This window comes from Calidris pugnax, unplaced genomic scaffold (assembly GCF_001431845.1).
Source record: "Calidris pugnax isolate Ruff unplaced genomic scaffold, ASM143184v1 scaffold92, whole genome shotgun sequence".
In the NCBI taxonomy this organism is placed as follows: domain Eukaryota; kingdom Metazoa; phylum Chordata; class Aves; order Charadriiformes; family Scolopacidae; genus Calidris; species Calidris pugnax.
The window spans coordinates 855,796-882,246 of NW_015090823.1; the positions used below are offsets into that span (position 1 = coordinate 855,796).

Here is a 26,451-nt window from a genome sequence, read left to right on the forward strand (position 1 = left end):
GTATATCTGCGGGGGAGTCTCAGGGTTTTATACCAGTAGTGCGTCCATCAATCTGGCTTTGACTTTCAAGGATGTGGGAGTTTTCTCTGAGCTGACGTGACTCTGACTCAAAATACCCAGAAAGCAGTGAAAAGAAAGACTCTAGGAGCTGGGAAAATGGGTTCTCCAACCCCCCTTTCTCGTATAAAGAATATTTTGAAGAGACTTAACCTCACTGAGCCTCTTACAAGCGTACAAACAACAAAGAGAGACCTCATCCCCGGGTTTTTTTGGTCAGACATGGAGCTTTCTCCTTTATTTCTGCAGTATGTGTTGCACACGTGAAGGGCCTCATTTACATCAGCGCAGTCGTGTCCTGTCTGAGGAGGTGGAATTCCTCTTGCTTTGCTGATCAAGACAAACACGATAGAAACAGTTCATGCAGAATACACCTCGAAGCCGCACCGCTAGTTCCCCGGGGCTGGGAGGCAGAGTGGGGGCCGGAGCTGTGCCCCCACCCCACGCTCCTGCGGTGGGGCTGAGAGGGCTGGGGGGGCTGGAAGGGGGTGATGCCAGGCCCCCTCCCAGGCTAATGCAAATTGGGGAGCAGCTCCGTTCCTGTCTCCGGAGCGGGGAGCGATGCGTGCGAGGTCTGGGGGAGGCCCTTGCAGCGAGGAGGAGAGGAAGGGGAGCAAACAGGCTGGGGCTGTCGGGGTGCAGGGGGGGGCAGTGGGAGGAAGGGGTCACTCGCCTCCTTGGCCAGTCAGTTGTGTGCTGGGCAAGGGGCTGGGCAGATCCCAGCTGAAACCAGCCTTCTTTAGGGCAGGAGAGAGGGGGGGGAATTTTAATATCTGAGTTTTGGAGGAGGAGGAGGGGGGATCGTGCCCACACTTTGGAGAATAGAAAGGAGGCGGTGGAAGCTTTTACTGGAACATAAGGGACCCAAGTGACTACTGGACGCCTGCTTGGGGGCAAAACAAACATTTGGGAGGGGGGGCAGCTTATTTTATCCTTTCACACACATACTCAAACCCCTCAGTGCATTTCCCAGCAACTCTATCCCAAGTTTCCCTTTCTTCACATTCTTCCCTACCATGTTATCTCTTTCTCCTCTGGTCATTAAGGGGAAAAAAAAATAATTATAAAATAAGTGCCATTTCAAGTATTCTGGAGCAACCAACTTTCAGCCTCAGAAAGTTTGTCTGAGGTGTCAGATGAAAAAGCAGTGAGTATCTTTGCACGGGAATTAGCAAGAAAGTAATTTTCAGGGAGCAATAGGCGTGACCTTTCTCAGCAAGGCGTTGCAAGCATTTGGGGGGAGGAAAAGTGGGGGGAAGCCATTCCAAAAAACGCTTGAACAGAGTAAACCATGAAAAGTAGTTGTCAGGTCTCGATTCTCCATTCTGCAGCTGCTTTATCACTGTTCAAGGGCTCTGATCCTGCAATGGGCCATCTGCTCCCATTGACTGGCCTGGGGAGGTTTTTGCATAGCATGGACCTCACCCCTTGGTTTGGTCCAAGGAAAATAATCTTGGTGAGATCATGGAAAGGTTAACCAGCCCTGGCTGGTTTGCAAGCTGGGTGCTGACACAATTCGTCTATCCAGGGGACAAATAAAAAAATATTATCCCAGGCAAAAAGCTCTAGTACTAATTCCCATTGCATAAAAAAACACCTGAACCACAATATATAAATCAATTTTAGGTTAGGGGATTTAAAAATAGACTAGAAAACAAAAAAGCACCCAATACCTATGGCATCTAATCAATCTTATATTAGTCGAATGGATTTTCTTTTTATTTCTTAATTTGTAAAGGTGGCTGGAGGGGTACTTTAATGGGATGGAAAGCCTCTCTGCCCTCCACCAGTAGCTGGCCTTGGGCTGTAGCAGCTCCGCATGGGTCCTCTTGGCTGGTTTTGTGAAAGCCAGCAGGAGCAGAGCTGGGCTCATGAAGGGCCCTGAGGAAGCGAGCTGCCACCAGCATGGGCTGTGGGAGTCTGCAGGGACCTCAGGGAGGTGGCAGCACTGGACCTAATCCTAACGAGAGCTGTGTGTCCCCGTCCGAGGCAGGGCCTGGGTGACTGGGTGGAGAAGCGTGGGAAGAGCTTCAGCCTGTCACTGCTCCCAGTGCCTGGGGCCTCTCCCTTCCAGGAAGACTTTTGGCCCCCCCAGCTTGGGACCTTTCACCAGGACTTAGTAGCTATGGTCATATAAACACACTCAGGACAAGGGGGCAACTGGTATAGCAGAGGGGGGGTGTGCTACCCAAGCATGCATGCTTCCCAGGAGAAGCAGAGCAGCTCGCTCTGCAGAGGCAAAAGGAAGGGCATTGACAAAGAGGAAATAAGGAGGTGACAGCAGAGGATGGGGTTACGTTGTTAAGGCCTGTGGAGCTTTCAAGGTGATTAGGTGATTTGGGAAAAAGTCCTTGTTTGCTGTAATAAAGGCTATTCCCTTCTGCACCTTCCCTCTCCCTGGCAGAGATTAGAGCAGTAAGGTTAATACAGTAGCAGGTACATCCATGAAAATCCGCAGCTGAGTCTTCACTCCAAGTGCTGCCAGCTCTTCCCTAAATCTTCAGGAATCAAGGTGCCTCGTTGGAAGTAGCTCCATTGCCTTTGTTGACGTAAAAGGGGCGGTAATGTGACTGCAATGGAGAATTTGGGGCATGTGAGTTTGACCTACCTTCTTTTTCTGACCACCTATACTTCACCCTCCTAGGTAGCCCAACCATACAGATCTTAACGTACTCCTGTTTTAACACCTTCAGTCTTTCTCAGAGGAACACCGCCTCATTTCACTACTGGAGGTGCTGGAGTGATCAAATGCAAATGGTGTTGGTTTTTGATTTACACACATGCTTTGCATGGACTTCATTCCTGAGCCAAATGAGTCTGTGCATCATCTAAAATCTCAGACTATGACTCACGGTTAGATGAGAGGTTTCTGGGAGAAGAGGAATGTCACCTTTATTTTTATGCTTCTGTCAGTGTCTATTTAATTGCTCACTAACCTGAGAACTCAGGGGAGTTTTCACATTTGAAGCCATGCACTGTTATGGGAGTGAGCAACTAAATCTCGCATGGTATTTATTTGTGTTCTCTGGCTGGGAAGCCAAAACTCTTGTGCATGGAAATTCTCACACAATGGTGTATTGTTTATTTTCGCCTCCACACATTGCAGGGCCCAGTACTAAATGTTTGTGTAAACAGATGCATAAGTGGAGAGGCAGGGGCAGAGCCTAAAGGAATTGCCATTTTCCTGCCTCTGTTTGCTGCAGTCCCTAATTGTATCTCTTCTCATCCTCTCTACCCCTGGAATTTGGTTCTTATCTGCAACATTACAAATAAGCAACACGTGGCAAAGCTGTCCCTGCAGCCTACCCTTGTCTTGGAATGATTGCAAAACACAAAAGCCAATTTATTGATTGTGATAGCTGGTTGCGCTGCTCAAGGCAAAATCTTTAGCCTGGGTGAGAATATGCTTACACCAACAACTCATTGACCAAGGCCTACGGGAACAACTGTGGTTCTCTAATGTCTGGTCTGTCTTAGGTTTGATCCACTGCCTGGATCTCACTTGCAGAAGGTGGGAGAGACCTCACAGCAACACGCTGGCACGTTTTTTTGCAGGGCACTGGGTAATATCGGGCACGGCGGGAGGCTGGAAGCACGGGCACAGCAAAGCCAGCCCATCTTGCTGCTCTGTGCTAACTCCCAATACCTCCTCCTCAATGTTCCCTTTTGTTGAAATTCTTTTCATTTTATGGCTTTAATTTCCAATATAATTAAGAGATGGAAGAAGGGGGCTTCATCTTAAAGAACTCCTGGTGGATTAAAAAGACATTCCTCCTTAAACAGTACAGTTTTTTGTGAAAATTCATATTTACAGAGCTTTTAGAATGTGTATTACTTAAATATATATTTAAGACTATTTTAAAAGCTAGATTATCGGCCCAATAGACCATAAAAGCTCCTGCAGAGCTACTGCAGTCCAGAGCATGTATTTCTATTTTGGGACTTTTTAAAGCTTGTATTTATCAACTCAGTTGTTAGGTTCAGGGCTATCTGGTGAATATAAGCTATAAAAATAAAATAGCCACTACAAGTGTATGCATGGGAGAGAGAGGGAGACAGAAAAAGGTGGGTGACTTCACGTGGGAGAAGTTACTCGGGCTTTCTCTGTGTGGATTACGGAGAGCATGGGTTGTGCCCATGGAGCACAGCACGATGACTGCTGTGCAGTGGGGTGCTAAGAAGACCATACTGACATCCACCAGTGCTAACAGATTTCACTTTCCTCACCAGACTTCCCCAGTATAACACCACCGTTGGGGAGGATGGGTTGGCATCTAAAACCACTGGGAAGAGTCTCCATCTGAGCGCACACACGATGGAGTAGATGATCTCTTAGAAAGGCAGTGATCAAACCCAAGACAGAAGCTATTGCAAAACTTTGCTGTTCCTAGGAGATGTGTTTTGTTGTAACACATTCCGAGGCTCAAGGCTGGATTTTCTGAAGGTGATACAGTCTGCCAAGGAACATCCCTTTCGCTGGCATTCATCTCCTTAGCAGAGAGATACAGCTGCAGTCCTTAGGCAGCCACTTTCTAACTGTCATGTAATTCCTCGGATTTCTTCCTTCAGTGTGGGAATGCTCCTGCTTCTTAACCCTCTCCTTCTTACAAGTCTTATTTCCAGGGAACAGTAAATAATCTTTCACAAATCTGTAATCAGAATCCAAAATATAGGTCTCATCTGCGGGGATGGGGGCAAAAGCTTGACGGTCTTAATTCAGATCATGCAAGATCTTACTGCAGCACAATGTGAATGGATGTTAAGAAAAATAGAGGAACTCAGTGTTTCTGTGATTATGCATTAACTGTTTGTTAACCTTGAATATTTAAGATTGCAAGACCTAAAATACTGCTTTCCTCTGCCCCTTATAATGTACTGTTTTGTGCTAACAGTGCAGAAAGAGTGACTTGCAGATGTTCTAGCAATTTATGATCATAGTCTGACCTGACCCTCATCTTTGATGTTGCATCTGCCCACTGTAGGATGTAATTAGTGAGATACTTTTATATGGTTGCCTTTGGTGTCATTTACACAATCTGTGCTTTCTAGATGGCACAGACTACTAAGAGTGTATGATGTCCACGTAGGGAGGAAAAGTACTTCAGATGGATTCATGTGTGCTATAGTATTTGTAGAGCTTCTAGAAGTCTGGATCACATTTTAGACCAGGGAAAAATCTTTTCAAAATGTTGTTTTGATGTATTGATTATTCCTACAACCCAGAGCTGTAGAGGCGGTGTGTGAGTGTGGGGGTTAATCTTCATCCCTCTGTGGATGCAGTTAACCATGGAAAAAAATAATAGAAGCTGTTGACGTGAAGCTTTTCCTTTCCCATCTCCAAAGGACCCAAGCCCTAGTCTCTCAAGTCTCAGGTATCCCTAGGACAGATAGTTCTCTTGCTGAAGCTGTGCACATGCTTTCACACCAAGGGTATGTTTCTTACCAATACAGACTGCTTAGAGGATTTCCATGTCTGTGGCGTCACCTTTGCAGACTGGTGTCTCACTATTGAAGGGTAAGCTGTGACAACATAAAACAGCCTGTTATAGATCAGTCCCTGCCACCGTCCCCGTCTCCCCTGGCGAGCATCAAGATGAGTAGCAGGACTGGAAGTGCCACATAATTAGTATTGCATTGCTTAACATTGAAATGCAGCCATTTCTGGGGTGGGACACAACAGCCATCAGACAGATGCCTATTCCACCACCCAATCAGTTAGGAAAAGGGAGTAAAGAAGGTCTGTCTAATTAAAATGTCTGAGGAATGCAGAGACGTGGAATGCAATCAGTCCAATTAAATTCAGGGCAAGTCCCGAACTCAGCATTCTGACTCTTGCAAAGAACACTATAGGCTATTAAATTAGTGCAAAGAGCCCAGGCTTGGGTTTCATGTCAGAAATTAATGACAGTACCTCTGGTAGCATGATAAGTCCTAACCCCCTTCTACCATACCAGCTCCATTCTGATTCAGAAATACCAACCCTGCTGAATCACAACCAGTTTCAGTGCTATCAGGCCATGGCCTTTCCCCACCATCTCCCATTCAAAAATTAATCAGACCTGACTCTTGTTTGGCAGGTGCTGATGCTCTTGGATTCCACCTCTGGTGCCCTTGAACTAGTGGGTAGTGAAAAGAAGATTATGAGATGGTGAAGGGGGGATTCTGATTCAGGTGAAGGAGGACAGGCAGCTACTGTATTTTTTTTTTTAAAGGTTGTTTCTCAGTGGCTATTAGTCTTTCAGGATGATAGCTGGTTTAAAACACTGATGAAGCTAGAAGGCTAAATGGCCATGAACATATTTGTCCTGGTACCTTCTTCTCCCTGGTCCCTATGCCTCTAAAATAATCTAAGATTCTCATCTCTACTCATTACAAACGAAATTTAAAACCCCTCCAACCATTCACTAGATATAACTTCTTAATACTTTTCAACACTCTGTAATAAACTCCTGCCCTGGTTCAGGAGAGTAAGTTGCTCATAGAAACATGTGCCTGTATCAAGGAGACTGACAGTCAGGGCAGGAGATAGAGGCCAGGTGTAGGACTGCTCCAGACCTTCTCTGGGGGAGCAAGAACAGGATTAAACATCTTACCACCTAAAAAAAGGGCACAAGGAAGGGGAAAAAACTAAATGCCTAGTACCGGTCTTAGTGAAGAGGCTCCCATCAGACTGTTTGCTGAAGTCACCGGGCGGATTCTGTCCCACCGAGGAGAACTGAAAAGGCAGCTTAGTACCATTGCCTACTGGAAGATAGAAGAGGTTGCGTTATTCCATGGTGTTGCGTGCTGCAGTGGGGAAGGCTAAGCATTGCAAAAACACACCCTGTAAAACTACCTTCAACCAGCATGGGGGAAAATGGGAACAAAGAGCTTTGTCCCTTTTCTCTCTTAGTAAGAAAAGGCGGATGAGAGCAGTTGTGGGGTCCTGGTGTACACAGTGTGCGAGCATGAGGAGATCCCAATGTTCCAGGCAGGGCAGAGCCCCTCTCTGGAGAGATCCAGGGTGCAGGTGTGACTGAAGAGCAGCAGCTTCCTCGCAGGTAAACTGCATCTCCAGAGACTGGAGTAATGAGGCAAACCTATATACCTGCCAAAGCTTCCCTTGCCTCCAAGCAGTTGAGGCTTTATTCAAAGACCAGTGAAATTAAAGCAAGGCTTCCCCTCCTGGCCTCCTTGGGGTCAGGCCCTGGCTGCCAGAATGAATCTGAGAGCAGAGATGATGAGAGGGAGACAGCCCTGCCTGTGGCATGAAAAGCAGGAACGACTCAGGTGTGGCTGTGACTCACGGGAGCTCCCCCCAGGGAGCTCTACCCCCAGGTGGAGTGGCCAAGGATGCTTGTAGGCTGCCTGTGAATGAAAGGACAGGCAGGACCCTCTGAGCATGAACCAAGCAGAGTAAGAAAATACAGGCGAGGAAAAGGAAGGTGGGGATCTGGGAAGAAAAGGCATGACTTGCTGCTGCTGGTTCTTGGTGCACTAGCTCAAAGCACCCCCACCCTGGTGTGCTGGACGCTGTGCACTGATGGTGAGATTTGGGCAGGCTCTGTCTTTGAGAACTTAGGAGCTAAGTAAAAGGTGTTTGCGCGATGGGGAAGAGCAGCTTTGTGCTTCTGGGACTGGCTGAGGGCATTTGGAATCTGTTCCTGGTTCTGCCACAACCTCCACAGGTTATCTTAGCTGATGTTGGCGCTCCCATCCATGGCAGTTGGTTAGGTATCTCAGGATCTTTACAAATTGTTCCCTATGCTTTCCATCGTCTTCTTTCCCTGCCTGAACACTGACGTCCAGGAATGCCTTTCCCTCTTATATACACAGCATCTAGAGCAGTGAGACTCTGAATCTGGGTGTGTGCAGACAGTGCTGATAACCCAGCTAAGAGATGGCTCTGTGAGACAGTGATTGAGAGGTGACAGGACAGCTGAGAGGGGAAGCAGGATAGGTTGGTTAGCCAGCTAGAAAGCTGTGGCACGGGGGGTTAGATCCTTTCAAACTGAAGTCGGAATTACCCGTACCAAGTGTTTCCTCAGTCGCTTGGAAGGAGGAAAATTCCCATGATCGTGGGTTGAAACTGGCTGTAAAACAAGAGCATCCAGTTCAGCAGTCGGCTCCTGATGAGCTGGCTCAAAGGCCTGTGCCTGGCATTGCTCTATGAAACAGTCCCCACCAATTTGGAAGCAGCCCCAAACCAGAAATCTGAGTCCAGGGAGTAGAGGAGAACCCGGTCTTTTTTTCCCTGGGTTCTAGGGAATGGTGAATAGACTTCTCATTTAGACAACAAAGCACTCTCACTGCCACAGAGCTGTCTTTAGCTGCATTAAATTGCCAACTCAGGTTTGTCTACACAACGTAACAATTCTGCAAAGAGACCTGCAGGCAGAGGCTTGGATTTAGAGCTCAAGAGACTCAAGTAGAGGAACATTCCCTCCTCAAGCACGCGTTGTCTTAGCCAGTGTGACAGGCATGTGCTTCAGGGTTTCGCCAGGACATCATGCTGTGATGCAGACTAGTGCTGCTGTACCCCTTTTGTGAGACATTGGACTCCCCTAAGAGGGAGAGGGATGAATGCTTTGAGCTGTTATGCTGCCATCCTGTGGACTGCTTTTCAATTTAAGCAGTGTTTCTATTTAAGCAGTTATCTCTCCCTCTCTGTGTGCCTGAGTCCCTTCTACTCCATTCTCAAAGACTTCCAAAGGCACAAGATGATCTCTCCAATCTCCTCCTTTGGCCAAACTATTTGCAACGTCAGGAGAAGAAAGCTCAGTGGAAGAGGACAGAAAGGAGTGTCAAGCAGTTGAACAGACTGTTCCTCTATCTTTTAGGCAGCATTTGAAACCTTGTCTGTCTCCTTTCTGCCTCATTATGGCGTCCCTGAAGGCAGATGCTCTGTGATACTGTCTTTAATGACAAGAGCAGTGGAAGGCTCCTTCAATTTAAGCAGGGCTTAAAAACTTATAGGTTCGACTCAAATCCAAGCAGTTCCTTAGTGTAGGTCACTGCAATTAGTGCAGAGCACTGCTTGGGTAGCATTCCTCAATGCAGCAAACAGACTTGCCACTGTGGCGTGAGGCAGAATTTGCAGTGATCCAAACTAGCGAGAAAAGGGGTGTGTTACAAAACTATCACGAGATATTCAAGGATTATGTGCGTATTATGCAATGCAAAGGGTGGTCCTCTTTTTTTTTTTTCCTCTCATTTTATGGAATTCCTTAGAAAAGAGGGAATTGGAGACGGCATTGGACTTCACATGACACGTTAATAGAGCACAGAAAGCTCTAGAGAGTTAAATGATTATGGGTATATTGCATTATTCATCGGATAATCCTTTGCTAGCCAGCATGCAAGCTAAGTGGGTCACGTCTCCTGTTTTGCCTACTGATTCATTCTGTTCCCAAAGTCCCCGTCAATGTGGTTTCAGCAGCTGGCTCCTTTCTATCAGAGCGTTCCCGTAAGGGATCACGCTTGAGCCCTCACCCTGGTGGAGAATCCAGTGCTGCTCAATCCCCATTTCAGCAGAAACACTGTGTGCAATCATGGGCTTAGTTTTTTTGGACAAAGTAACTTCCTTAGTGAGTAGCTTTGGAAGGCAAGGTGTCTGTGCTCTCAGGAAGATATAGATGTGTAGGTGGAACAAACACTCCTCCACTATTTGTATATTCAAAAGTCCCTTGCAGGAAGCAGCAGGCCACTGAGCTGCAAGCCACTGTACAACCCTCACGCTGCTCTGTAGCTGACTCCATCAATAAACAGCACTCCATAAGAAATCTGGTGTCTAGCAGTCGCTGTTGATCCCTCCTGTCTCTTGGCACATCCTTCAGGAGGTTGGGATGCTGGATCCCAGCTGGAAACCAGGGAGCCTCTACTCCCAGGTCTCAGCTCTCTGATTTTCCAGAGAGAAGCAGAGGGAAGTCCAGAGCAGTGAGCAGCCAGGCTACACCACGCTATGGCACTGCCACAAAGGACTTTTCCCTTCCTTTTGCCATGTCAGGTTTCAGCCCTGACCCAGACAAACGTGGCAGCGGTGACGGCAAGAGCGGCATTGTCTGCTGTGTTCCCCTCATCACACCCCACTGGGCATTTCAAACACACGTTGGGCCACTTCTGCCTGAACCCGCAGTTTTATGTAGAGATGGGTTCAGCCCATGTAATTTTAGAACTCACTGTCAGCCATCCCTTCAGGCTGAACACAGTTTAGGGTGCAGGGCTGAGGCTGGGGTCTCTCCCCAACCCTGGCAGCTCCTCTTAGCAGAACGTGTGTTTTTCCCTGACAGCACGGGGCTTGTAAAGCCCCGCAGCAGCTGGGGCAGAGCAGCAGCTATAACCATCCAGACGGTGTTTGGAGACAGGCTCCCTGCAAAACCAACCCACCACTGGCAAAATGCCCCTCTGCCCCCTCACTTGGGGGCCTGAAGGGGACAGTCCCATTAAAGGCTCGCGGACGCTGAACTGGGAATGTCGCCTCGGCCCCTGATAAAGGGCATCCTCGCTCCCACAGGGCCAGGAAGGGCTGGCAGGCGTGGGCTGGTAACAGCAGAGAAGGGCAAAGTGGAAATCTAGACAAAGGGCTCAGTGTTGGGATCTGGGCTATCCCCATGGGACCCAGAGGACAGGACAGGGGCGCAGGCAACATCGCGCTTGGAATGCACCTTCAGGGGAGTGCCACTGCTAATTGCTGGCACATCCCCTCGCCCTGCCCGCCATCTGGCTTTGCAGAACAGCAGCTGTAAACACCTGGCAAATGCAGGCAGGGCCTTGCTCTCCAGGGACCAGAGGAAATTTGGTTACTTATTCTGTGCTACCCTTTCTGTTCTTTTGCTTCTGCAGGCATTGCCTTGCCTAGGCTTATAGCGCTCGCTGCTTCTCGCTCGGGAGGTCCTGATGCTAATTTGGAAATAGGCGACTCTGGACACTAATTTAGAAATAGACAACTGCCATTTTTACAACTGAGTGTGTTGAAAACAGTCATTCACTCCAAAGACTCATCCTGTAGAGTTCATGTTGTCAGTGTCAGAGCTCAGAAAGAAACTCCAGACTCCTGCGTTTTTAGGACACGATCCTCAGTTTATCCTTTCCCTGCAGGGAAAAAGTATGTTTTCTGGTGAAAGTAAAATCCTAATGCAGAGCAAGCCTAATGTAGCTTTCCCAGAGAGCACAGTGGAATAAGCTTCTGGTGGAGGATAACACTGACTAGTAACACATGTTAAAAGTCCCCTATATTCACCAACTAGAGTTCAGTTGCTCTAGCTCTCCCCTCTGGGGTTGAGAACCTTTGCTGCCTTGTTTGAGATGAAAAAAACTTCTCAAAGCTCTTCAGGCTGGAAAGAAAACCTGGCATAAACAAATGCAGAGGGACTGATATTGTCTAGGGGATGGCCGGAAATACCAGGGAAAGCAAATTTAGGGACAAATCATTAACGAAGTTCCTTTCCTATGCTGTGTTTGGAGGAAACCAGACCACCGTCAGGGTGCCGTACCTTTGGGAGACAGGAACATGGAAAATCTCTTCAAGTTGTCGGGCTGGTTCCACTCGTAGTTGTTCATCATATACCGATGGTCACCTGGAAAAGCAGAGCAGGGCATGAGCTGGAGGCGGCAGCTGAGTGGCCTTGAGAGGGACGGGAGGAGGGGCAAGGGGGTAACAGACTGGAATTGCTTCCTCAGGTGCTGCAGGAGAGATGGTTCTGCCCTTTGAAAACAAGTTCTCTGCTTTTGAAATTAATCTGCAGGACTCTTTGGCTGGCAGATAGCTGCCCAGAGGTTCAGCCTGGGATAAAAGAGGAAGCTCCCTCAGAGGCGTAGCACAGCTGAAGCATTCAGCCATACACTAGATACACTATCTCCCAAAAATCCATAAGGAGACTTGAGGGTTGAGGCATTTTCCTACCAAAATACTGCTGTGTGGCTAAAAATATATCCCACTTCAAAAGCAGTGGTTTGGGTTTGGCTTCTTTTGTGTGTTTAACCTGTGCACAGAGCTGGCTCTCAACCAGCAGATCTCGAACTGCAAGTATTACAAAGCTCAAGACAGTCACTGTTGGGAGGGCTCAGTGGGTTGGTTTGTTCCATTTTTAAAGAAAGATGCTAAACCTCAGTTGCAAACAGCTCTGGGGCTCTTGGACGAGGGCGTTTGGTTCAGGCTTCATGCAAAGTAGATGGAAGCTAGCAGTTGATGCTCTATCAGTACAGTCGCTCATAAAAATACTTTATTTTAAGGCCTCAAGTGTTATATAAACCTATTGTTCTCTGCAAGGGGGTAAATTTGGTTCCCGTGTTTAAATAGTTCCATTCTTTGATTCTTAAGTCACTGAACAAACTTTTATGTTATTTCTCCAATTTATTTCTGTGTTATTTAAACTCCCTGGATGCTCTCTGATTATTTGTCTCCTTGCCACACTACTAAGTAGGTACCTGTTATGACAACTAAAAGCAAGTGGATTCCCTTTGGAGTCTGCTATTAAGCAGGTTTCATTCCATTAATATAATATTTCTTCCTGGGAAGTTTTTTACACTAGAAGATCAAGCCGGTTGCAAATGAATTTGTTGCAATGACTCAGGGGGAGTCTGAGTTAATTAAAGCCATTAAGTAATTGTGGAGTTATTTCCTTGCAGTCACTAGATGCAGAGTGCTGTCCTCTTTCAAGTGTAACAGTGATTTGAAAAATGGAGAGCTCTGAAGTTTCTGAGACTCACCTTAAATAACATTTCCCAACTGAGTGGGTACCACTGTTCTTCTCATTAGGCAGACTCCAAGCTGTGTCCATTAGATCCCTGGTACAGTTTCTGAAAGTGCCCCGGTTTCTGGCAGTAGTTAATTGTTGCCCTGCTCAGAAATGTTTTGACACTTGAATCCTACAGATTTCAAGTACCATCGAGGACTTCTGGCATCAGTAACATGGAGCGGGACCCGAATTAAAAGTGATCAAGTCATCACAAAGTAGTCAGTCTTTATCCAGAGCTACTAGAACTGAACACATGCATACTCTTGTTGGGTTGTACAAATGGCGGAGTAAAATGTATTTGCCTCAGGATTGGCAAAAAACAGTTCAGCAGATGGAAGGTAACTTCCAAAGTAACTTGAATGCAAAGAGCTTTTATGCTACTCCTCTGGTTTTTGGAAGTGCTGTGAGTAGTCAGGCATCAAAAACCCTTTGGCATTATGCCATCGGAGCTTGGAAATTCTGCAAATCTCCAGGTGAACAAAGAAGGAGAAAAGAAAAATGTACCAAAGTGATTTTTAGATCTGAACTGCCTGTCATCTACTTGTATTAAGTTATACCCAAAAATTCTCAGCAAACCTCAGCACGTGGAGTGTTGAGAATCTGACCAGTGTTAAATGTTGGAAGACAAGTAATGTTAATCCCTGGTACTACCTGAAGGGTAGGGAGAGTGTAAAAATCTGGCTTTAGCTATGTGTGGTGAACACTTTCAATGTGATTCTTGACTTTTCTGAAAGGTTGGTTCCCTGTACCAGAAGTCCATCTAATTCATGTCTCATGGGGAGTGATGTTGCTAGATAAACATTAATAAACTGTTTGCAGTGCAGGCTCCTTGGGGCCAGGGACTTACTCTTTCTTTCCATAACGTAGGAAGGCAGCAGGCTGTCACTTGATGAATGCTAGTGATTCTTATTACAGATCTAAATGTTTTCTGGTCCTATGTCACCTTCATTCTTATTGCTCTAGATTGTGAATGCCAGACAGGCTGATTCACAAAACCCAGGCTCTGAACTACATGTTGACCAGTAACTGAAACCGTGTTGTTCTGACTTCTATGCATCTTCTCAGCAGGCTGTATTTTTTCTGGATTTTCAGTTTGGTTTTTTTTTGGTTGTTTCTTCTCCTGCTCCTTCATCATATAATCTTGTAATGTGGATCTGCCTTTTCTGGAAGGAAGTTGTAGTGATTTGCATGACTGTTGCCCAGGAAAAAAAAGTCGGTCTATTAATATGGGAAAAATGTCTAGTGAGTTCTGTGAATTTGAAGGAAGTAACAGTGATCTTGCAGATTTGCTGCAGAGTTCCTCGGCTGTTTGTGTTGTATGAACTGGACTTCAGATTATTCCTGTGTCTATTCAAATTACACGTCCTCCTGGACAGCAGGATGCAATTTATCCTCATGTTACCTATCTAGCTTCTTGACCTTTATTGTTATGGTATCTGGGGTTCCACAATTATTAATAGATTATATCCTTAAAGCAGTCTGGTAAGATAACAATTAATTCTGATCCTTATTATTCTTTGTGCAAGAGGTCATTTCATGGGATTAAGTAACTTGCCCGAGGTTATAAAGGCCATTTGTGGGTGACCTGGGAAGTGAACATCAGTTGTGGAGTCCCATTCTAGTGCCCTGTCCTCCTAATCTTACGTGTGAGCTTGATGCAAGATAAATCCTTCCTGCAGAACTAATTGGGAGACAAAGAAAGTAAGTGGGTTCTGAGACTTAGAAGATTCCTTGCAGTGCTGTGATTTTGACCGTGATACCTCTATTCACATAAGAAAGATCCTTAAACATCACTGAAGCATGGGGACTATTTGGCGCTGTGTTTTCCTTGAACACCTTGGCTTGGGGCAGGTGGGAAACAAGCCTGTCCCTAGTGGAACATGCAGAGAAGTAAGATCAGAGAGAGCTACACCAGTTCAAGTGAAAGCTTTACCTGAACACCAAAATGGAGACCTTTTTACTTGGAAAATCTGTTACTAGATTTTGAATGACAGGTGCTTGCAGGGTATTTCATGTTCCAGCTAGGCAAGCAGCGGCTGAAATGGGCTGTTGTAAAATGGTATGTGGTACTGGCACAGCAAATGTGTATAAATAGGCTAATGACAGGATTTCAGAGATGCCTTACTGGGGTAATGTGCTACATTCACATTTCTGCCGCTGCCTTCTCAATTTACCTAGTGAGTTGCCTTAGTATATGTGGGCCTTGTCGGAGCCTGGCTCAAGGCAGTGTCCCTGCTGGCCTCGTGCAGGAGGGAAGAGTCACTGTTCTCGACCCCCGAGAGAAATGTTGCTCTCATTTGCTCACATGGGAGGTGGCTGAACCTATTAAACGCTGTGAAGCCACAACATGAAACAGTACTCAGGGAAACAAGGTTAATTTGGGCTCCTGGGTCCCCTAAACATGAGGTACTTCAAATCCCTGGCCATTCAGCTGGCTCCATCCCCACATAGGTCTGGTAGGATAGCTCTGATATTCCAGAAATGAATTCCAGCTACAGGTAGTGTTTCTCCCTCTTTCCTTAGGTCCTTGCTTACTTTCTCCTCTGTGAGAGCACTTTCACCACACTTCATCTCCTCTGAGCTAGACTTTGTCCAGGGAGGGAGGGAAGGGACAGATCTTAGATACTGTACCATTCTCTATGTGGTTCCTCTCTATGAAGTTGCGGCCAAGGTCAGCCTTGCAGATCTTCTCCACATGCCTCATGCAGACATTTAGGAGGTCATCTCTGAGGAGTCCCATGGATGGGCTCATGCTCTCCCCTTCAAGCAGCACGCTGTATGTTGGAAGAGATGGAGGGGGGACATAATTCCGCATCAAAGCTCCAAACTCCTGCCAAAAAAAAGAAAAAGGAAGGAGAGGTTACTGAGGAACATAAGAGATGTGAAGAGATGTGGGACAGATCCTAGGGAACTGGTAAATGTTATGCTCCAGATAGTATGAAGTGCAAAGGAGAACAGTGAAGATGGGGGGGGAAGACAAATGTTCTGGATGTAAGCTGTAGCCATCTGGCAAAAAAAATGGGCATTGGCATGCCTAAGTTAATTCTTTACCTACCAGAGCAGAGACAGTTTCAAATGTAAGGGTTGGTTCCTGCCATACTTGTGCATTGCACTGGAGAAGATTAACGCACCTTATACCAACTTGGGATTTGTCTTTGGGAGAAATCCTGTCTTCATGGGAAAAAAAATGAATGAATGTGTGATCTCAGTTACCTGCAGGAAGAGCACGGAGTCACTGATCTGGTGGATCTGCTCCCTGTTCTCCTTGTCCTCCCGCAGAAGCTTTGCCCTCTCTTCCAGCTCGTCCACAATTTCTTTCACGTTCTCTGATGCAATCTTTTCCCTCTGGTCCAGGGCAGCCTTCACTTCATCCCTCTGCCTCTCCAGGTCACGGATCAGCTCTTTGAAATGCTGGTCCACTGTGGCTTTCTCATTGGTGGTGTAGTTCTGTGAAAGGGAAGGGGCAGAGAGAGGAGGCAGCAGGAAAAAAAGCAGGAGAAATAAAATATTAAACTTCTCTGGGAGTCACTTGCTGGTAGAGGTATACAGAGGGGGATGTATCCAAGCATTGTCAGCATTTAGACTGTGACTGTGGAGGCTCTAGGTATGTAAGTGTTAGCACCAGAAAAGTTGTGCCAGGAGAAGTAATACTTGGTCTTGTGATAATTGTGTGTGTGTGTATTCCACAGGGCATGCCGTCTTCCTGATTATAAGAGCATATATTTTATTTCAATTCATGAGCTGCACTCTTAGGTTGATATTTAAAAACACTGATTAACCTTATAAACCGTGGTTCTGCCTCCTCAAGAATTTGAGGACTGAATTCCCACCATTTCAAAGGATGAAAGGTGCTGAAACACTTTTTACAAACCTGACCCGTAGGTCTCTCTGAAACATTTCTCAGGAGGACTGTGGATGTACCTATATTCAGAGTTAAAATTTCTAGGTCAGATTTCCAATAATAATAATAACAGTAATAACAGTAATAATAATAATAATAAAGCAGACAAAAAGCAGAACTGGCAAGCCAGTGTGTGTGTACCACATAAAAGGGAGAAGAATGACTTTGCCTATTAATACTATGCAAATTTTCTGGGGTGTCTCCAAATAGTGTTTTCACTGGTCTATTCAGGGTATAAATGGAAAAAAAAATAACACCATTACTCTATTCTAACCCTTAGCGTGGTGAAAGAATTATAAAGGAGCCCTGTATCAGTATGGAAATAAGCTGTTCCATTATAAACAAGATGTTTGTTGGTGTAACTGCATCTGTTCCTGTTGCCTTATCTCTGTTTGGGCAATCCAGAGCCCTTCTGGAGTTTATTTTTGTGTGTGGTCTAGCAGGGAGAAAAGCAGCACACCTTTGTTTCCGAATCAGCCCTGGCTAGTGGTGATTGAAGCACTAGAAGGGACCCAAAGCAGGGAGGTGCCTTGGATCATTTCGTAACGAGGCTGCTCTGCCTCTCCTTGATCTCCCGCAGTGTGTCGCAAGGTGGCTTCAGTAGGAGTTGTTGTTTCCAAGATTTGGCATGAGTGAGGTTTGGAGAGTGATGAGATAGAGCCTGGGTAAGGAATGGGGTGAGTAAGAGCTGGATACGTCAGAGCAACTGAGGAAAGGAGGAGAGGGATGTGAGAGTGGAGAGTGATGAGTACAGGAGAAACAGAGAAGTGTGCTTAGAAGACAATCCCATACGCACCTTGATACGGTCCCTCTCCTTCTGCCACTTATCCATCTCATCTTCTACCTCAATGATCTTCAGCTGCAGTTGCTCCTTCTGCAGCGAGAGCTCAGCCTGTGAGAAGAGAAGGAGTCTCATGAGCTGGGGCTGAGGGTGGCCTACTTCAAAGAGATGCTGTGCTGCCACTGAGGCATTTGGCCCTGAACAATAATAGCTGGGAGGTACAGGTTCCTGGCACTGCTTGAAATGGAGATCATGTGCTGACACTGGACAAGATCCCAGAGCTTCTGGCTGGGTCAAGGGATTCAGCTCCCTCAGCAAAGACTGCAGCCGAAGCACCCACCTACCAGGCTACTGTCATGGTGCCGCTTTTAATCACATTACAGTCATTAGCTGGAGGGGGAAGAGGTCTGTTTCAAAATTCAGCTGTGTATGCAGTGAAGGGCCCATCCCAGGGTGTGCCTCTGCAGCAATAACAGTTTTCATGTAATTACGGAATGACGTTTGACGAGTGTTGCAACAAGAGGACGATGCCTCCGGCAGGAATTCTGTTTAGACAGGATTGTGGATTAATTTGCTCTGAATTGAGAGCTTTCATGTTATGATGAAGCTGGGGAATGCTTGGAAAAAAATAAAAAAAAAAAACACAAAAGGAGGAGGGAAGAGGTGTAGTCAACCATGCTTGGCTTAGATCAGCAACTTCACTGGGATTCATTTGCATTTCGTTTTTGCACTGGCTTCCCAGAGAAGCTCAGACCAGACAATTGCATGCAAGGCAGCCCGTAAACCCGGAGCTGGTGGAGGGCCGAGCAGCCGTGCACTGGTGTGACACACCAGCTGGTGTGCACACCACGTCTCGGGAGCAGACCAGGGCGTTTAGCAATGCCTCGCGCCGTTAACTCTGGGCAACCCCTCCCTGGGTCGTTCACATTCACCACGTCCCTGCCCAGAGGATCATGACAAAGCCTTTGTTTACGCGTTTCAAGGTCTTTCTGTGTTTCATGTGTGTACAGGTTGGTCACAGCACAACTATAACTACGGGCAATCTGGCTGTGGGACTCTTCCCCAGAGCTGCTCAGGAACTATGCAGTTGGCAGAAATTACCTGTGTTCCTCAAATGAGCTACGTCGCACTAGAAAAGTTCTGAAAACCTGCTGTTCACATGGGATCCTTTGGCAAAAGGTCATATTGCCCAAAAGCACCTACATTTAGCCCAATAGAGGCAGGAGAGATGAGGGATGGATAAATCCATTCCCACAGCAACTAACACAGTGAGGTCTAACGCAAGGTGTAGTTCCCACTGCTTTACCAACCATCCAAGAACATAATACAACATGAAAACCTGGGTATTCTCTTGTGATCATAGTTGCCCTCGGGCTGGGAGTGTCAAAAATTTCAATTTCTTCATTCAAGGAGTAGAAAACAGCATCACACAATGAAGAGCAGGCAACAAGCTGTCAACCAGCTCAGACCAAGGAAATCAGCCCAACAGGGCTCTTGTCTTGGTGCCAGTCACCGTAGTGTCTGAACATCCTCTTGAGCTTGAATCAAGCACAGCTGCATCTGAGAGCCATTGACTCTGGCTGTTCTAATTTAGAAAATCTCTATTTATATAGGGAAAATTATTTGATTGTTGTTTTATTGCCTTAGAAAACAGAAAAAAGGGGGGGGGGGACAAAAAGGCAAATGTACTTGAAGGTATCTCAGTGCCAGAAGAGCTGCATCACACATTGCCATTGTAATTGTCCCTGTTTGTTGAGAGTTAGGGGAGCACTGGCCCTCTAAATACTATTCCTACATCCTGACAGCCTTCAGTAGCCAACTGAATGCCATCATGAGCTGAAGCTTATATTCTACAGGGGTTCAGAACAGACAAGGATTTGTGGCACAGGATCATCAGGGAACCATAAGGGTATCACGATGAGAAAATTCACTCTGTAGGATAAGCTTGATCGTATCGTTTTCACATTTTCAAGACAGTGACTTGGAGGAATGCATGCTTTTGTCTACTCTTATGTGCATTGTGAGATGTCCTGTCCATCAGGACACAAAGGTGGGCAACCATCTTTGCACAGCGGGGAAATGCAACGAGATAAAAGCATTTCAGATCCAGATATTCACTGCACTGCAGTAACCAATGTGAGAAATTGCACTATAATGCAAGTTGTTTCCTTGAGCCACAGAGCTCCATCCAGATGGTATTAATTGTTAGTAAAGTAAAAAGCACATCTGAGCAGTGGGAGGTCTTGTTTCCCTCCTCATCCCTAAATATCAGGAGGTACTTATCACAAGAATGTAAGTGAAATCATACAGAGAAGGACTGGAAGGATTTTTTTTTTGAGAAGAGAAGACCTTTCACAGCCACATAAACACTCCCAAGCACCAGGGAGTTGAAAGAAAAGTAACAGGAAAAAATTTCAGGTGATGGCTCAAAGGTGGTGATAACAATATTATACTTTTATAGTATCTCTTAATTAAGATGAGTCTCAAAGGAATTTTGGAAACTAATACTTGCTCAAAAGTGATAGCTAACTCTTAACAGCTTGTTGCAGTTATAATAGCCCTTCACCCAGGAAGATAGTTTGGGTGCCTCTGGGATGGGATGTAACAACTATTTAAGAGCAGACCCACACTACCATTTAGAGTGAGATTTATGATTTGCAAATGGAAATTACAGAGATAGTTCCAATAGCCAGAATGCAAATACCACAGTCATCCAGGTTGGGCTTGGGTTAAGACGCCCATACTGAGGGCAGAAGGAAACACTACTACAGACACCGGCAAGGGCAAGGGAGGTGAAGGGAGGTGTTTCATTGCATGATAGTACAAACACTAAAACTAGTCTTACCATACAAAAAATGTTAAAAAGAGCTCCAGGGAGACTATGGAATAGTATAAGAACTAGTGACATGGGCACAAGGAGGTGAGCTCAGTGGGGGTGATCTGGACATGGACCACAACATAAGGGGGTCAGCAAAGGTGACTTCATGCTGGTTTTAAGGCCCTGTTCAGTCTAGGACTGGCTAGAAGCTGCTTTAGCTGTCCCCTTATATCCAGTGTTCCATTTACAGTAGGGTGGTTACTGGTACTAGGGACAGCCAACTTCTGAGCCTCATTCCCTATGAAGAAACTTCTCTTCTAGCTTTCTTCATATTTCTCAGATTTTCCAGGGTCAGCAATCCCTGATCCCCTTATGTGATGAGCCACCCAGAACAAATCCATTGGGTGAGACCTGGGGTTCAGAAAGTCCAAGCAAAAGATAATATAGCAGCTCCACCCATCGTGGGGGGAGTCCCTACAGAGCAGAAATAACAGTATCAGGGAAGAAGATCTAGGAAATACAGGTTTAGACCATTCAGTTTGGCTATAGCAAGTTGAGAAATGTTGGCACTGAGAGTCTTTGAGCTCAGAGAGGATCCCCTATTAGAGTCTAAATTAATTAGGACAGGCAAGAGGCCGAAGTGAAAGTTCAGAGTGTACACCTAAACATCCACAACTGAACCCAGCCCTTCTGCTGTAAAAGGCCTAGAGATGTGAGATTATGGGTCTTGCATCATGATGCAACTCATTTTTGCAAGGCAGCAATACAAGCATCGTCATGTCTTAATGCTCTGGGAACCCAGTCCCTGATTCAGGGAACACCCCTGTGTCACCAGCCCGGCAGAGCTATGCTAATTGCCTGACAGCAGCAACCAAATGCAATAATGAAGCTGGAGAAGAAGTGTTTAAACTTGTTGTCCCAGTGCAGGGCCTGTATTGGAAATGACATGGCTGAGAAATCAGAAAATTGTTTTGAGACATTATTTCTGCTGGTTTTGCCATTACATTTTTCTGTCTAAGCTTTTGTCAGGCAGAGGTGTGGGTGTCAGCGGGCTGCAGTCTCTGGGGACTTGGCCAGCATCCTGCAAAAATACCACTGGTCACTGCATGAGCAGAGGCTGGAAAAGGCTCTCCGTTTGAAGAGAATTCCTTAAAAACGAGTGGCTTTTCCCCGTGTTCTGGGAACCCTTACGGTAGAGGCATTAATGCAGAATGCAGGCAAACAGGCGAATCTGCCCTCAATCACGAGGTGCAGCACAGCTTCCCCAGCCTCCTGGCTTAGGAGGAACATCCTGTAACTGCACCGTCTCTGTGGAAAGAGCATCTATTTTAAGCCGTGTCCGCAGAGCAGCCACAACTGGTGTAGATAAGGTCTAGCATGAGACAGGCCAAAAATCCTTCCACTGGCACGTTGGTGCACTCCTGTTTGCGCGCTATTCAGACAGTGAAAGCAACACAGAGAGGGCTCAGATGGAAATCCCTCTGAATCCATCTCTGTGGACGGTTGACTTCAAAGCCCGGTTCAGACTCTGTGAAGTCTCCCCCTTTTAAAAGTCACTTTGTTGAAGTGAGGAACACCCAGCTCCCGGTTCTGCACAGCAGTCCTCTGCTGCCTCTTTAAACCTGCTGTACAATGTGAACTTTTCTTTAAAGGTAAAGAATTAAAGAAAAGAAAAAAAAAATCAAAGTGCTTTTCACTAGAACTGACCTGACATGCTGAGCACTAAGGCTGGCGCTGGATAGTAACGCCGGGTTATTTACAGCTCTGTGACTGGCAGGCATATGTGAAGTTGTCTCATTTTGAGAACAGGCCTGTAAAACAGGTTTTGAATGAAGGATCCCCTTTCAAAATGAAGGATGCTGTCTGAAAGGGGGGCTCGAGTTCTGCTGATAAATCAAGCTGGCCAGAGGGGTTTAGTTGAGTGTACAAGAGGCTATTGACAATTCTCACTTTGCAGCCGTGTGGTTATTACCCAGCCTTGCAGACTTTCTCTTGGTTGTTTCTTGTACTGGTTCTGGTTACTTTTCCTTTAAATCTGTAGCAGGAAACTAATGCAAAGTGGGTCTGGGGAAGGCATTAAAGGCTTGCTGGGTAAAATACGCAAATACCACTGGGTGGAAACTCAGAAAAAATGTCTCTTGTTTTCCCTGCCAAGTTGTCTCCGTCGCACCAGGAAAAGGGAGATGACCAATTCTCACCCCAGGCTCCTGAAAAGTGGCAGATGCAGCTGTTTTCGCCCTCTCTTCCACAGACAAGAGAGGTCTCAGGCTTTCCACTGCTTGCTTAAATGCTGTAACTAGTAGGTGTCTGTAGACTGGCTTGCTGGCATTCTTCTCTTAAGCTGTACTGTCTGTGTCTGCGTTGTGGAGCAAGCAGTTACCTAATTCTACAGAAGGATCTTAAGCTCTCCCTTGCTTTCCCAACACTAAAGTATAGCACCTTTCTTCCCTACAGGGCTATAGCAAAGATAAACAAGATAAACTAATGAAAGAGACTGTAGCCTGCATTAATTCTGCAATACGAAAGGAATAGATGTACCTAAAACAAGGATATTGCACCTTCTTATGTGACAGTTTTGTGCCTGTGTATTGCTGAGCACCCAGACTGACAGGCCAAAGTACATCACAGCACAGAATTCCCCCTGCCCAGTTCTGCTGGAATCCTCTCCAGGTTTGGAGTCACAGTATAGCCAAGGACTGGGAAATCCTTGCAGATAAGCCAGCTGTTCCTTTATAACCAACACTGTGTAACAGGGTCTGTCTGGATACACCTGTATTCTGGTGTAGTTAGCAAATTTAGAGGCAGTAAAGCTACCCTGGAGCTGCTTGGAGGCCAAGCTGTGAAAATGGGCCCGGGATGGGGTTGACCTGATGTGGGTTTTTTTGCTTATTCTTTCCACAAAGGCCAGCAGCACCAGCCACACTTTGCCACTCTTCCAATTTGTGGTCATATTCCAGCTCAGCTGATTTGCAAGACTTGAAAAGAATAGGTGGTGCACACAAGGGACTTGGAAATGTTCATTCCTCTTTGTGGTTCTTGCTAAGGCTCCACCAATGGTTAATAAATGAGGGCTAGGAGTAAACATTTGTAAGCAACAGCTATCCTGGTAATTGTTTTTGTCTGAGTGAATACTCACTCAAGTTACAACATGATCAAAACTCGTTGTGAGGAGAAACTTGCACATGTGTATGATTCATATTGATAAAGCCCTAAATCCTTTAGGCTCAGCAGCAGCAGAAACGGTACAGGGGACAGTACAGGAACTAAAGCATGGAGCTAACAGCAGTGGCACAAGGACTCTAAGAAAGAAATCCAACGCAATTTAAATTTTAGGTAAAGTCTTTTCAGCCCAGCTATAGTTTCCTCTAAAAGCAAGGTGTCCTAGATCCATCCAACCACAGGAAGAAGGCTTTGGTTCCTCAGGGAGCAACTGTTAACCTCTTTTCAGCAGAAATGTTTAAGAGGGATTGGACAACCTGGCAGACACTAGACACAGCTTTACAAGAGTTAGGCATATGCTATGTTCAGAGCTGACATCAAAAACACAAGAACACGTAATTATGAAACAAACAGCAGGCTGGGGAGCCCTGCAGGAATTTCTTTAAGAAAGACTGTCTAAGACATGGAAGAAACCTTGTCTGGTTTCAGCAGGGCTGCAAGTTGGAGATGACATTGCAAGAAAAGACCAGACATTTGCACAGGAAGACAGAGAGAAGCTCTAGATAAAATGTTCTTTCAGCACATTAGAAAGAATTAAACGGTTCTTCCAAGTTAAGGGTAATTCAAAATTTTCCAACAGAGAGTACTCGTATTTGTCTGTTCACCACACCAGAGAGCTGGCTTGGGCTGTGCTCAAGACTGGGATTTAGCAGATCTTAGTGCCCTTCCAGTTTCTACCACAGACTGTCTGTGTGACTCTAGGCAAGTTGTTTTGCATTACGGTTTCATGGGTCTCCTTTCTGTAATCTCTCCTGTCCTGTCTGCTTAGATCAGAAGGGATCTAGGCCAGAACATGCTCTTACTATGGGGATGTGCAGGACTGAACATGGTGAGACCCTAATCTTGACTAGAGCTAGTGGAATAATCATACATCCACCCAGAAAGCAAACAGCATGAGGCTTTAACCAAACAAAGGTGGAAGACTTTTCATGAGAGTGAGCACTTTTTCATACCACCCTCATCTCCTTAGATGTCCATCCTCTGAGCCTATTGTAGTAACACATCAGGGGAAATGATAACGTTTTGTGTTTGCACCAGCATTTTTTCTTCATCGAAGCTTCAAAAGATTCTTCCCATAGGTGGGGCTTGCCACCATTATATCCGTAACAGCAAAGAAAAACAAAAAGCCATAATCTCACTCTAAATAGCTGAGATGGCAATTTTCAATAGTAACCCAGCAGCACTAGTAACTTGGGCAGCCACTGATCGACCTGTCCTCTGGAGGTCCTGAACTTGAGCAGTGCCCCACCTTTCTGGCTGTGGGTAACACTATACAAACACTGTCAAAACTCCAGGCACTTTTTTGAAAACTTAGAACACAGGGCTTTGATTCAGCTTCTGCTGAAAGTCAGTGGTGGAAACTGAGTTCTCCACCCCTCACCCCCCACTCCCCCCACCCCGTTCTGGTGCACACCACCAGTGCTGTGCTGCTGTAACCAGCCATTTGGAGGATGACAACCCTATCACAGCAGATGCCAGGCAACATCCGTTCTCCACTGAACACCTCCCATCCACAACCCCTGCATCCCAGAATTACATCGCAGACATGATTTTAGGAGAGACTGGAGAGCAGAAACTGGGGTGTAATTATTGAGGACCATTGGAAAGATTGGGAACGTGCAATAAAAAGAGCATTACCTCTTTTCCCGCTTTCTCGATCTCCACCGTCACTGTGCTGTGGTTCTTGTGCTCCTGGAACATGCAGAGGTAGCAGATGCACATCTGGTCTGTCTGACAGAACAGCTCCATGGTCTTCCCATGCACAGGGCATTTTCTTGCTTCAAAGTCCCTGATGGGGTCCAGGAGCTGGTGGTCCCGGAAAGCTGCTCCCTCCAGGTGGGGCTTGAGGTGCAGCTCGCAGAAGGAAGCCTGGCACACCAAGCAGGACTTCACAGCCTTTTGCTTGTTATCGATGCAGGAATCACACAGAACATCCTCGAGCTTCACCCTGGGCCGTGACCCAGCCGCTCTGTCAGGCTTGTTGAAGGTGGATCTTCTCAGGTCCCCTGTCTCCACCAAAGGGAGAGTTTTCTTCAGGTCCCCCATCTGCCCCCCAGAGAACAATGACTTCCTCCCTTCCCCTTCACTAGGCAGGAAGCTCTTTTTGGAATCCAAGGAGAAGAGGGACTTCCTGAGATCGCCTTTCTCTGCAAAGGAGAGGGGTGGCCTCCTCATGTCTCCTATCTGTCCACTGGCATATTGCATCTTCTTTGAATCTGCTGAATCCATGCTGAAGTAGGTCGATCTCTTCTCATCGGATGACTCCACGAACTGAATGATGGGCCTCTTCCAGTCACTCCCAGAGAAAAGGGAGCTCTTGATTTGCCCTGTCTCCAAAGAAGGACTGCCAGTGCCCTTCAGAGGTTCCTTCTCTCCGCCACTAGGGCTTGTGGTCTTCTTCGCTTCCTCTTCTTTTTTGGGGGCAGATGGACTCTTCACATCCTCTGGCTTCCCAGTGGTACCATTTGTCCTTGCTGCGCTCCCCGTTTCCATCGTCTAAACAGGGCAAATTGGCTTCAGTGCTCAGTCTCTCCCCCAGTTCCTGTCCCTCAGCCCTCCAGAAAGCGGGTACGTCTGCCCGGTCGTTGTCTCAGCAAGGAATGACGGTGGAATGCAGGAAAGTTTCTGCCCAAGTGACGCACCTGGGGCTCCTGCGAGGAGGAGGAGGAGAGCGCCTGGATTATGCTAGGTAGACGCAGGGAGAAAGAAAGAAACAGACGTTAGGAGGGATCAGAAGCTACAGCTGTGCAGTTAATTATACAAGGCAGTCCACACCCAGGAACATTCTTGTCTAACCAGGTTTGGGAGGAAGGGCTGTTTATATACATAGAAATGTGTTGGGTTTTTTTTTTTTTTTTTTTTAAATCATTTTCATTAAGATGTAGCAACCAGTTCGACCGCTTGTTTCAAAAATAATTTTGCTCGTTGTTGTAACCAGGAGCTGAGGTTACCTCCTTGC

The 26,451-nt window shown here is 46.3% G+C and overlaps 1 protein-coding gene across 5 annotated transcripts; it reads right to left on the reverse strand.

Moving 5' to 3' along the window:
• Positions 1–258: 258 nt before the first annotated feature.
• TRIM29 (tripartite motif containing 29) lies at positions 259–26,144 on the reverse strand. Of its 5 annotated transcripts, none has more exons than XM_014939926.1 (9): positions 25,131–26,144; positions 17,471–17,566; positions 15,987–16,220; positions 15,405–15,603; positions 11,529–11,612; positions 8,070–8,129; positions 6,700–6,798; positions 5,501–5,577; positions 282–2,627 (listed from the first exon to the last, which is right to left on the reverse strand). In XM_014939926.1, the coding sequence occupies exons 1-9, from the start codon at positions 25,983–25,985 to the stop codon at positions 2,565–2,567; spliced, it is 1,767 nt and encodes a 588-aa protein (XP_014795412.1). In that variant the 5' UTR covers positions 25,986–26,144; the 3' UTR covers positions 282–2,564. The 5 variants fall into 5 exon arrangements, with proteins under 5 accessions (XP_014795414.1, XP_014795412.1, XP_014795416.1 ...); XM_014939930.1 differs by having other exon boundaries at positions 6,700–6,801; XM_014939928.1 differs by lacking the exon at positions 5,501–5,577 and having other exon boundaries at positions 259–387; positions 6,700–6,801.
• Positions 26,145–26,451: the final 307 nt, after the last annotated feature.

Excerpts from the sequence above, each read along its gene's own strand:
- TRIM29 (XM_014939930.1), bottom strand. The coding sequence starts at position 25,985 with ATGGAAACGGGGAGCGCAGCAAGGACAAATGGTACCACTGGGAAGCCA. Across the intron at positions 16,221-17,470 it reads AGGAGAGGGACCGTATCAAG|AACTACACCACCAATGAGAA; the intron begins GTGCGTATGGGA and ends TCCCTTTCACAG. Across the intron at positions 8,130-11,528 it reads CATGTTCCTGTCTCCCAAAG|CCAGTTTCAACCCACGATCA; the intron begins GTACGGCACCCT and ends CTTGTTTTACAG.